This window comes from Nanorana parkeri, unplaced genomic scaffold, assembly GCF_000935625.1.
Source record: "Nanorana parkeri isolate BGI_ZX_2015 unplaced genomic scaffold, ASM93562v1 scaffold51, whole genome shotgun sequence".
Lineage (NCBI taxonomy): Eukaryota > Metazoa > Chordata > Amphibia > Anura > Dicroglossidae > Nanorana > Nanorana parkeri.
This window is the reverse complement of record NW_017306319.1, coordinates 1481311-1493829: the sequence shown is the minus strand read 5'-3', so window position 1 is coordinate 1493829 and position 12519 is coordinate 1481311. Positions and strand designations below refer to the sequence as shown.

General features: G+C 38.5%; 1 protein-coding gene across 1 annotated transcript in view; it reads left to right on the top strand.

Annotated features, from left to right (window-relative positions):
• The window catches only part of ARHGEF10 (Rho guanine nucleotide exchange factor 10), a 143890-nt gene that overhangs the window by 66714 nt on the left and 64657 nt on the right, over positions 1-12519 (top strand). The window contains exons 12-14 of the mRNA XM_018575060.1: positions 1212-1289; positions 2387-2566; positions 8179-8295. Coding sequence (XP_018430562.1) covers positions 1212-1289; positions 2387-2566; positions 8179-8295 — 375 coding nt within the window. The remainder of the gene's footprint in view (positions 1-1211; positions 1290-2386; positions 2567-8178; positions 8296-12519) is intronic.

Here is a 12519-nt window from a genome sequence, read left to right as displayed (position 1 = left end):
GGGGGGGGGGGGGAGCTGGGGAGGAGAGCGGCTAACGTCCGTTCAATGATCTCCTCCCCGTACTATGGGACTGGGAGTGATGCAGATTACATCAGTTCCGGCCCCCATAGCTGTCATTGCTGGGGTCCTAAAGCCCAGTAATAAGCTATTAAAGTGCAATTTGCACTTCAATAGCTTATTTCACATGTAAAGGTGATACTAGGTGTCTTTTGGACCCCCAGTATCACCTTAAATAAATGTAAAAATAATGAAAATATTTTCTGAAAGAGGCAAATGCCTGCCCCAGTGAAGACGCGAATGTCCGCCCCCGCCAGAGTGAGAGCAATAATTCTAGGGCTAATATTTACACGCATGAACTGTGGGGGCTTTTGAAGCGTTGTCTATGGACTTTTTGGGGTACTGAATTTCGTCGCAGTTTCACGGATGCACGCAATTTTTTACTTAGGCATGTTGGGTATCTATTTACTCGTTTATATTTTATTAAAATAAATGGATATTTTATTGTGTTTTGGGGCATTTACGTGCATTTTTCACTAAATTTTTGGGTTTGATAATAAGTTGCGCTTATATCGTGCAACTTAATTTGCAAATGCGACCATTTTATTCTATAGGGTCTTAGCTTTCAGAAAATATATAATGTTTGTGGGTGTTAAGTAATTTTCAGGCCTAAAATGTATGGATTATAACATGTAAACAAAAAAATGGGGGAAAAAGGCCTCGGTCATAAAGGGGTTAACTGAACTAGCTGACGATAGAAGCTGATTGGTTACTGTGCACTGCTACTCCAGATTCTGTCCGCTCTAGTTTTAGTTTGAGTACATTTCCCATTATTGTTTTGGAGATTATAAGTATTCTTCAGCCCAAAATTGAATATTTCTAGCGTGTGTGTACAAATGGGGGAAGAAATGGCCCAACAGCGAACGGATTAAACAGAGCACATTCTGAGCGTTAACATCACCTTTCTTTTGCTATATATGGCCTAAGGCCTAATAAATAATACGATGATTAATATTACATCACTAAAGTTGTCCCCTTGTTATATTGTAGACATTCCTGGAATTAATATTGTGCTGTGTTTGTGCATGTGTGGGTGTGTATGATGTATTCTTTTCCGCAAGACTTTTGAAGAGTTATGTGTACTGCAAATCTATTTGCTAGCAGGAGCAAACAATAATTCAGCTATGCTGATAACTATGGTATTCTGTTTTTAGGTTGTAAGAAGGTACATTCTTGGTTCAATAGTGGAAAGTGAGAAGAACTATGTGGACTCTTTGAAGAGAATTCTTGAGGTACTATACAGATTCATAATATACTTCTATAGAAATTCCACAGACTGACACAACTTTGTGTGGGTGTCATGCTGTATACTTAACCGAATGCAATAAAACTCCTGCAGGAATACACTGTCTACAACTTTAGCGATAAAAAAATAATAGGATTTGCGGATATACTTTTCCTGGTAACTTATCTCTTATTATCTTAGCTGTATGGAGATACTATGGGAAATAAGGAATTGTTGCCTTTATGCTGTTAAATACTATTTACGTTTATTGTTACATTAGTTGCTGCTTTCCAAACACAGCTGCTACAGTTTGACCCCTTTGTAATATATTACAAGTAAGATCCATTCCATTTTTATTAGGCAAATGAACTGGTTTCATGTTCCCTTCTTCAGTTCATGGGCTGTTTTGAACCAAAGCTAACACTTTGCTTCTGAATAGCATTTGGCTTAACTATATTGTAAACTATTCAGTGATAATTTGCCAAGATAGTATTTCTCCAAAATTATATTTCAGCCATGTGGGTTCACAGAGACCAACCACATCACCCTGAATGCCCAAAAACTAATAAGCACATCCTGCGTTATCACGCTAAAGCATTGCTGAAACCAAGGTTTCTAAATAATAGAAGTGGGAAAAATGTGCCCACAGGATATATTTCCAGTACAGGAAACAGCTTGTGACAAGTGAAGTCGAAACACTGGGATTTCCTCTTCTTCATAATGTACCTCTGATGCAGATGTTCTCTAGCTACCCTTTTGTTATGTTAACAGATGTTTAGTTAATGTAATTTTTGTCAAGGTGTTTTCAGTGCAGATGTCACCTCTGTTTACTGTATCCCTAAAGAATCCCATTCCTTTTATTGCTTGTAATCATTTTTTACAATCAGCAGAACATCAGGGTGCTTGTATTTTACAGAACATAGCTACATATCGAAAGGTTTATAGAGGACAAGAAACTTAAGTTATTATCCTTTGTGCAAGTAAATTAAAAAGTAAATATAGTGCCACAGAAATACTTTTGTAGCTTCAAACTTTCATTTTTACATTCTTGCAGTTTATGGAATAAAACAAATATAGATCTGAACTCTTTTTCTCCTGATGCAGCAATATGAGAAGCCGCTGTGTGACATGGAGCCAAAGCTATTAAGCGAGAGAAAGCTGAAAATAGTCTTTTATCGTATAAAGGAAATTCTACAGTGCCACTCGCTCTTTCAGATTGCTCTTGCCAGCCGGGTGTCTGAGTGGGATTCAACAGAAATGATTGGAGATGTCTTTGTAGCATCAGTAAGAGAAACTGCAAAATGAAAATTATTTATATTCAATGTTCTTTTTTTTAATGGATAATTGCATGGCTCGTTATGCACGAATAACCCGCTGTATAAAATATATATACTGTGTGTAATATATATATATATATATCTCATGTGTGTGTTTTACACTATATAGTTAAATGAGTGTGGACCCCTGACCATCACACCTACCTGTATGGCCACAAATATGTGGACACCCCTCCAAATGATTGAGTTCAGGTGTTTTACATTGAAGGGTACTGTCCATGCTAGAGCATGCAAAGACATTTTAGACAGTTGTACACTTCTATTTGCCCTTGTGCAGAAAGCCAGGGCTATAAACACAAGGTTTGACTAGATTGGTGTTGAGAAACTCCTTTTGGAAAAACTGGAATGCTGGTTTAGAAGTGTGTTAGGTCTTCTTGTCCTCACAACAAAGTCCAAATCCCATTCGCACTGCCACGGTCTCAAAACCACAAGGTATATGTGGTGCCCAGGTGACCACACGGATGGCGCCGTGCAAAACACTAATCGTAAATAAAATTAATTCACAGGCACACACTTGAAGGGTTTTTAAAGTATTGATATGTTTATTCAATACCCAATGTCACATACTGTGGTGTCACTGTCGCTCTGATGAAGGATCCCTGTGCGGACCCGAAACGTTAGCACCGTATGACAGTATGTGACATTGGGTATTGAATAAACATATCAATACTTTAAAAACCCTTGAAGTGTGTGCCGGTGAATTACTTTTATTTACTATTAGGTCTTCTTGTCCGACATCATTACTGACCTTACAAATGCTCATTTGGCTAAATTCCTGCAAACTCCAGATTCTTGGGAAAAGCCTTCCCAGAAGAGTGGATGCTGTTATAGCAACAAAGGAGCAGCAAACTCCATATTAATACCCATGGTTTTTGAATGTGGAATCCAGCAATCTCATATAGGTGTGATAGTTAGGTGTCCATAAAGTTTGGTCATATAGTATGTATGTATATGTTGCATAGAAAACTAGATATGGGTCTGAGTATAGCACTACAAATATAAATTGTCACTTTTTCAGATACACCTTTAAACCTACATAAAAACTGAGTTTATACTTGAAACAATTACAGAGACAACTGTGAGTCATATTAGGTTGCCAGATAGCAATCTATTCATTAAAGAGAGTTGAATTTTTGTCATAGTTTTAGTCCTATTAATTTAGTTTTTATTTAGTTTTCACCAGTGAAAACATGCAGATGATGAAAACTATGATGAAACATTTTAGTTGTCTTAATTAACACTGGTTATCACTCTGATATTTGAGTTTTCATTGCAAAATGAGAATGAAATGAACAGAGCTCCAAAGATATCACTTAGCCAGTTTTCAATTTACATGACATTAATAAAAATTATTAAATATGTCAAAACAGCCTGAAAAATAAAGATGATGTAGGCAAAACACATTGGTAAAAGAGTGGTTGCAAGTCAAAGCTCACAGATAGGAACATACATTGTATTAATGTCATAATAAAAGATGTATATAGAGCCAGCAGTTTGGGAAGCATTTTACAATATATAGGGATATAGTGCAGTTACATCGCGGCCGGGACGTGCCGGTGGACGCCCTCTATGTCTGCGTCCCTGCAGAGGGACTCGGCATCTTCCGCTGGCAGGTACCTGACAAATACAATTAAACCCAAGATGGTTAGGAGGGCCCTGCTTGTGAGCGCTTACAATTTAAAATAGAGGGGCAAGTGATTAAAAAGGTAGTAACTGTGTGGGGATTAATTAATGGAGAAAGAAAGACTTCAGTTGTTTGGTAGGGGCAGTATAGTTACTTTTGGGAAATCTTTTTATAATTGTGTCAAATTTTACCCCATTTGCTACATCCAGATGGATTCATGTTATGAAGAAAGCCAAAAGATATCTTGAATCCCCAATGCATATTGATAGTTCTTCAACATGGTGGGTGATTGATAATAGTAGGACAGGTACACTATATGGTGCAAACATTCCTCCCTCATATTTTATTTTATTTTTTTGAACGATGGGCCTAAATGCCCCCACTGATAAACAAATTCAGGAATAGTTTCATAAACACTAAGGTAAAGTCAAATGCATTCCACGACCTCCCCAATTAAGAAATTCATGATAATGTCTGGAGCACAACACGCAAGTAGATTTTCATGTCATTCCCTCAATTAACTTGTGTTTATCGTTTGAGAATAGTTCAAAGCCCCACTAAGTACAGTTAAGTTTTATTACAACCTTCCAAAAAAGGATTGAAAAATTGCCCTTGACCTTTGAAGCTGTTTTGTGTATTTACAGTGCCTCGCGAAAGTATTCACACCTTGGTGTTTTTCCTGTTTAATTGCATTACAACCTGAATCAATGAAATGTGATTTTTGGGGTGTTTCTACTAGGGAAGCACCGATACCGGTTTTCCGGTTACGAGTACTGATATTTTTTTCCGCTACTCGCCGATACAGAATACCGATTTAAGGAAGTCCGATTAAGGAAGCCGGGCGTCGTGTAAAGGCTCGCAACCCGGCATCTTGATTGTCTTTCTGGCCAATCAGGAAGCCGGGCATCATTACGCAGCGTCCAACTTCCTGATTGGCCCGGAAAGCTGACTCCATGCTCTCTTGTGACGAGGGAGAATGGAGGGCTAATCAGGAAGACTGGCAGCATGTAATTACTTGCTGCCCGGCTTCCTGATACCGGAAGCTTAAGTATTGGGCTAGGTATCGGAGCGAGTAGTCACCCAAATACTCGGCATCTGCACCAATACTAGTATCGGTGCATCCCTAGTTTCTACTACTATGTGATGTACATAACACGCCTACCATTTTGTAGATGTAAAATAATTTTTTTACACAAACAATGATTTAAAAAAATAATAATTCAGAAATCAGTTTGCACAAGTATTCACCCCTTTGCTATGAAACCCACAAATAAAATGTGGGCCGACCAATTAACTTCAGAAGTCCTATAATTAGTTAATAAAGGTTGACCTGGGTGCTGTCATTGTCACAAGATCTGTCACATGAGAAATACACCTGTTTGCAACACCACTAAGCAATCAACATAAAGACCACTCTTCATACAGATCAGAAACAAAGGTACCAATTATTCCATTATAACAAAATTAAAGGAATATGGCACCACTACAAACCTGACGAGAAGAACTCACAGACCGAGCAAGAACAACATTATTCAGAGATGCAACAAAACCCCCAAATGATAACATTAGAGCTGCAAAAATCCACAGAGATGGGACTAACTGTCCATAGGACCACTTTAAGCTGTACACTCCACAGAGTGGAGTTTTATGGTAGAATGGTAAGGAAAAAAGCCATTGCCAAGAAAGAAAACAATAAGAATACTCATTTGGAGTTCATCAAACAGCATGTGGTAGACCCCCAATACATAGAAGAAGGTTCACTGGTCAGATGAGACTAAAATTGAGCTTATTAGCAATAATGGCAAACACTTTATTTGGCGCAAACCAAACATTTGCCATCATCCTGAGAACATCATCTCCACAGTGAAGCATGGCCGGGGGCAGCCGTATCATGCTTTTGGAAAGCTTTTCATTGGCAGGGGCTGAAGGAAAAATGGATGACACTAAATACAGGAAAATTCTTAAAGCAAACCTGTTTGTCTGCCACAGATTTCACATTCGGACAGAAGTTTACCTTCCAGTAGAGCAATGACACTAAACAGATTGCTAAACACTGGTGTGGTTTAAAGGGTAACATATACAGTATAAATGTCTTGGAATGGCCTAGTCAAAGCCAAGACCTCAATCCAATTGAGAATCTGTTGCATGACTTGAAGATTGTTGTATACTAATGCAACCCATCTAAATTGAAGGTGCTGGAGCAGTTTTGGCTTTTGGTACTGTATTGTTATTGTAAGTATTGACTTTTGTGAGGTGAATAATTATGCACACTTAAGAGTTTTTTTTTAGTTTTTTTTTAAATATCTTAATTATTGTTACAATACAATTATTTTGCACCTATAACGTGGTAGGCTTGCTACAAAGCCCTCAAATATCCATTCTAATTTTAGGTTGTAATGCAATAAAATATTTTAAAAAACTCTAAATATAAAATGGGGTGAATGCTTTTACAATGCAATGAATGTGTGTTTATTTTTTTTAACTAATCTACCTATTTTGTAAGTATGTATATACATACTGTATATTATTAGCCAGAGACATATCTGATGTCAGATTTTGCTTTCTATGTTATATATATATCAGATTCACATCCATATCTGATGTGATTTCAAATATTTTTGCCAAATGTTCAGTTGTACATCTGTAAATGTCTCCCATATATATTTTTTTATCCTTTGCTGTGTTCTGCAGATATCGACTATAACAATATAGGTTAGCTAATCTGGCAATAAGAGCAAACTGCTTTCAGATCTGACTTTAGGCCCCGGTGATGTTAGTTTTAGTTGTATTGTACTAAATCTGACCACACTCCTTACACTGTGAATGTACAATCTTCTTTAGCTTTGCCAGCCGGGCATGTGGTGCCAGGGTTTTCTTGATAGGGTATAAATTGAATTCATTGTTTAGGTTGGACAGTTTAGCTGTTACAAGCTGTTTGTGGTGTAATCCAAAATATGCCACTTAATGAGCTACCTTGCTATAAACCAGTTTGGCATGTATTTTTGTGAGCAGAGAATAGCTCCAAAATTCTCTTGTCTAATTCTTGCCCATTATATCAGGAGCAAATATATTATTTAACACTCTGCAGAAAAGTACAGAGCTTCCAAATCTTAACTGCAAACCATTAGATTAGAAATACACGGTTACAGTGTCCAACATTTTAAATGCGCATTTACTCTGTTATCGTCCCAGAGTGTGTACTGTACTGGAACAGATGCAAATGCCGTAATGCCAATTGCTTCTTGGACTTGTAATTCAGCAACATGTCCAAAGAACATGGGTAAACCTACATTATAAGTAAAAAAATGTCTGCTCACATTTGATTTATAGGTACCTCTTGGTATGCATTAGTTATGTGTAGTAAAAAAATAGATTGTTTTCGCAATCATTGTGTTTAATGATGTAGAGCATATTTTACATAGAGAACATTTAATTAAGAAGGCTCCCGGTGAGAAGTTTATGTACCAGTATGCAGTATGTAAGACACCAGCATTTCACATCCATTAGGCCATTCGGACAATACTAGTCTAGTACAGAACCTGAACATGCTGTTTATGGATATTTTGTGCTCTAGTGTGCCCATTTTTCTTTACGTATACGTTGCCAATCATACCAATTTATATTGAGAGGGTTATTCACAAAAGGGTGAGGAGTTTAGAGAAGGCAGGTGAAGTGAGCAATCTAGGACAACATAGCTGAACTGAAAAGTGAAATGAATTGGAGAATTTTTCCAAATCAGCTATCTTGGCCTAGACTGTTCACTTCTGCTTTCTCCAAACTCTTCACCCGTATGTGAATAACCCTGAAAGTGTTGGCGGTACTCACAAAATGCTTCCTTTTCTAACAGAATGCATTGACTAATAATGAGAATGTGTTTCACTAAATCTACTACATAAACATCACATGTTGTTGTTGTTTCTTTGTTTGCTTTCTAGTTTTCTAAATCCATGGTACTTGATGCATATAGTGAATATGTGAATAATTTTAGCACAGCTGTCGGAGTTCTCAGGAAATCCTGCGCTACTAAACCAGCCTTTCTGGAATTTTTAAAGGTACGTTTTTATTTTTTGTTATTATTATTATTATTATAAATCTTACCTCATAATGCATAATATTTAAGCAAGGTTGGGGGATGAGAACACAATAATATATTTATATTTTTATATATTGTTTTAAAACAATCACTTATCTATTGTATTGGTAGAAAGAGAATTGAAAACCAGTAGTTGTTTTTAAATAAATCTGAAACATATGATTGCAGTCAGTAAGGGTCCAGTCATACCCCTACATTGTGAGGTTAATGCAATACTCTGTAATTATCATTATTATACAGGATTTATATAGAGCCAACAGTTTGCGCAGCGCTTTACAATATAAGGAAGACATTACAATCACAATACAATTCAAGACAAGATGGTAAGGAGGGGCCTGCCCCTGAGGGCTTACAATCTAAAAGATAATGCTTGTCAAATTGTGTTGGTGTGCTATGGTGCCATTCATTATGAAAGTCACCGCAATGCATGTGTTTTGCAGTGCATTGCAAATCATGGTGACTGACAACCTTGTGGTTTGGGGAACTTCGCTAGCCAAAAAGCTGCAGAAACAATTTTTAGTCCATTGTGTGTTAGAGAGCTCATTCAAATAAATGCACTGCTTTAATGCAATGGAAGTTAATGCAGGACATAAAGGTGCATTACCACATGCATATTAACACTACCTCAACAGACCACACTGGTATGGAAGGGTACAAAATGTAACCAAACACAATGCAACATTTAAAAAACAATGCATTTGCCAAGCAAAGAACCTAGCAAGGAGAGACATGTTTAACCCCCTACTCCTAATTTTCCCACCAAAGGACAAAGACATCATCATGAAGGAGCCAAGAAAATGTGGTTGTTGGGGCTACCCCCTTCCACTGGGGCCATTAAGGGATAAATGCACTTGGCATTTGATATTTAAAAAAAAAAAAAAACCAAAAAAAACACTTGATTGTTGTAGGGTCAATTTACAGGATTCCTAAAAGATATGTATCCCCTTCTTTTCTATATCTACATATATACAATACTTGTGTGCAAAACCAGTTAATTTCAGTTTTCTGTTTTTATTAATTAAAGCTAATCTCCAGACTGGAGGATTAGATTATTATTATAAAGGTACCTTGTCTAAAAACTATGGATTTTTGTTTTTTCAATCTTTTTTCGGCCTTCAACATGCTCCTTATTCCATCTTCATGGGTGTTCTGGTTTATGCGGCTGGGTGTCTGTTTTCTGCCAGTGGAGAAATGGCTTCTGGTTGCATAACCTCCTTCATGTAGGTTATTAAAGGGAGCAGTGGCACTTCAGTCTGTGGGCGGTACAAACATTGCAGCACTCGGGCATGACCTTTGATTGGCCCAGCATGTCAGTGATTTCCCATGGTATTATGGGAAATGTACTTCAGCTTGCCACATCGGAAACACGTCGGATGTGACGTGCTCTGCATCTGCAGATCCTCCCCCTGGCTCTCCCGGGCAGAGGGATTCTAAATGAAGAAGCTGATGACATCATATGAACTAAAATCAGTAATTACTCAAAACGTAAGGGAGAAAAGGGTATAAACTGTCCAGGATCCTTGAGTTTTTCACTCCCAGTTTCTTGCACTACTGAACATAAACAAGTTATCCATGAACTAATAGCATCTTTAAGGGCTTGTTCACACCAAATGCAGACCAGAGCTGCATGAGTTTCTGCACACACAGAGTAGTGTGTTATACTGCGTTTTGTGCATCGTTTTTGATGCGTTCAAGGCCGTTTTTGGTAAAAAAAAAAATATTTTTATTTAGTTTAAAATGGGCTTTCAGTGCATTCCAGGGCGTTTGCATGCATGTTTGCATGCGTTTCAGAGCAGGTAAAAGGCCTTGTTCACAACTAAAGCGTGTGCGTTCCAGAGCGGTAGCTACTGGAACGTACCGCGATCACTAAGAAACTTCTCCCCGCGTTCTGGGCGGGAGGGGGCGTGGCGGTGCATTGAATTCAATGGCAGTGCGATCGGACGCGTGGCAAAACTTTGCCAGCGTTCCGTTCCACTGCAAATGCAAAAAATCGGGCTTGCTGCAGTTTTTTTTTACATGCTCTGGAACTGAACGCAGTGGTGTGAACTAGAGCCCAAAATACCATTGGAATACATTGGACGCAGTTTTGAGCAGGTCTGTAACTGCTCTGCCCTGCTTCTGGAACATGCTTGGTGTGAACTAGCCCTAAAGTATGGATTGGATTTTTTTAAACTCTGTGCATTAGATTTATTTTCAATAATCACATCAATATTTTAGAAGATCGATATATCAAATTCACAAAATATAAGCTTGAAGTTACTGCGACTATTCAAAACATAACAAATGAGGACACTGCAGTTACCGTCCCCTTTTTTTCCACGTTTCTCTGCATTGCTGTAAATGCTGTGCTTGAAGAGAGTATAAGTGGGAAAAAATAACCATGACTTACAGACATTCATACATATTTAATTGTCTCATTTGCCTTTTTCTTCACTGTTACAGCATATCACGGAGATAAGTTGTCACCATGTTTTGTCTCTTGTAGGCAAGTCAGGTGATGTACAGCCTGTGATTTGAGTTTCAAATGCATGGTTTAAAGTTTGATGTTGTCTTGAGTTGTGTGTTTTTAGGGATGTAGCATGCATGCAATGCTCTACCTTCTAGCAATAATTTAGGCAATGTAAGTAAGATATATCCTTAATGCAGCATCAAACATATTTCATAATAAATCCACTACACATTAACCTTTCAGTAATGTGAGAGGCCAGTGTAGAGGTGTGTTTTGGGTCAGATTTTTCTTAGTAGGCCCTAGGCAGCTTTTGCTTGTGGGTCTCTGCCAGAAAATAATTAAACCTAGTTCACGTGTATGTTATACTTTTCATTTTCTAGTTACTATGTTACAGATTTCACACTGTGGCTTCTGGGTGACTTCTGCTGCTATGTTAAGCAGATGTATTGAGAGCTGGATACGAGGTGGGATACGATTGACACCTCCCATGTCATATCCAAGCTTGACAAAGAGGCAGTGGCCTCGAAACGCGTAGCTACCGAACACACAGAGCACTACCTACAGAGAAGGCTCTGAGCACCCTTTGACTCCACATCACCGCGGTATTTCAGCACTAGTTTGCGGTCTCCAGAGCAACCCGATCCGCTGACATCCATTCAGTGCACACCTCACACTGCCGTTGCGGCTCAGCCTGGCGAGCTGAGTTCGCACAGCTCCCAACACTGGACTGCATTGTCAACCTTGGTCTATCTAGGCATTTACCTACCCACCCCACTTTCATCTCACCCTGTACCCTGGCTAATACTACGTTATGCACAGCGATTACAGAGGATTTCTCCCTGAGACGTAGTGACATCTAAAACGTGAGTGAATTTTTAAACAGTAGTAGCACTCTCAATACATCTGCTTATTGTTGCTTCATACAGGGTTCCTCACCCTGTTGCCCATAGAGCTTGCACACTGTCTTTTAACCATTTGGTGCCCACATCTCTAGAAGTGGTTACTCTATGTAGTGCGCTTTTCCATTTTTTATTGTTTTAGTTGTGCTGCTATGTTGATGCTTTCTGCATGTTCTGTAAGAATGTCACAAAACAGTCAGCTATAGCTGTCATTTTTGGTGTTCTCTGTTGAAGAATTTGATCTTCATTAACCATTGGCTCTATGAGTACAGTAGTGGTGGTCTTTTAGCTAGAGCACCATTTACAGGTGCAGTGTGAAAGCATTGTGGCACTCATGTGACTCCTGCTGTCCCCCCACGCACTTGTCCCTAAGGATGTTTTAATGAACATCACTAGAGTTAGAGAAGTAGGAGTCACAGTTTGGACTACACCTGGCCAAAATTCTGTTCTTCAGAAGTAAATTTGTGGACCAGTATTTCCTGAATATCACAGTCAAAAGAGCAAGTGATTGCAGGTGATTGCATTCTGATGAGTTTGTTGCATGCAGCCATAGGCCAGCTTTAGGTAGTGGGAATAGGGATAAGGAGTTTAAATATAGTCTGTCAGGATAATAATATGAAGGGTGCCATGCTAGAACAGTTAGCGGTCAGCTTAAGTTTGAAAGTTGCTAACTGTCCGACCTCATACACTGTCTCCCATTGGACAGTGTGTTAGGGCAGGAAGTATACATTATTTATAAGTAATCCTGGTGGAGCCTGAACATTCAGATGTCTGCATAAGAGCGCAAATTAAAAAAGTTTGATGGCTGGGAAGGTTATTTACCTGAATGGGGGGG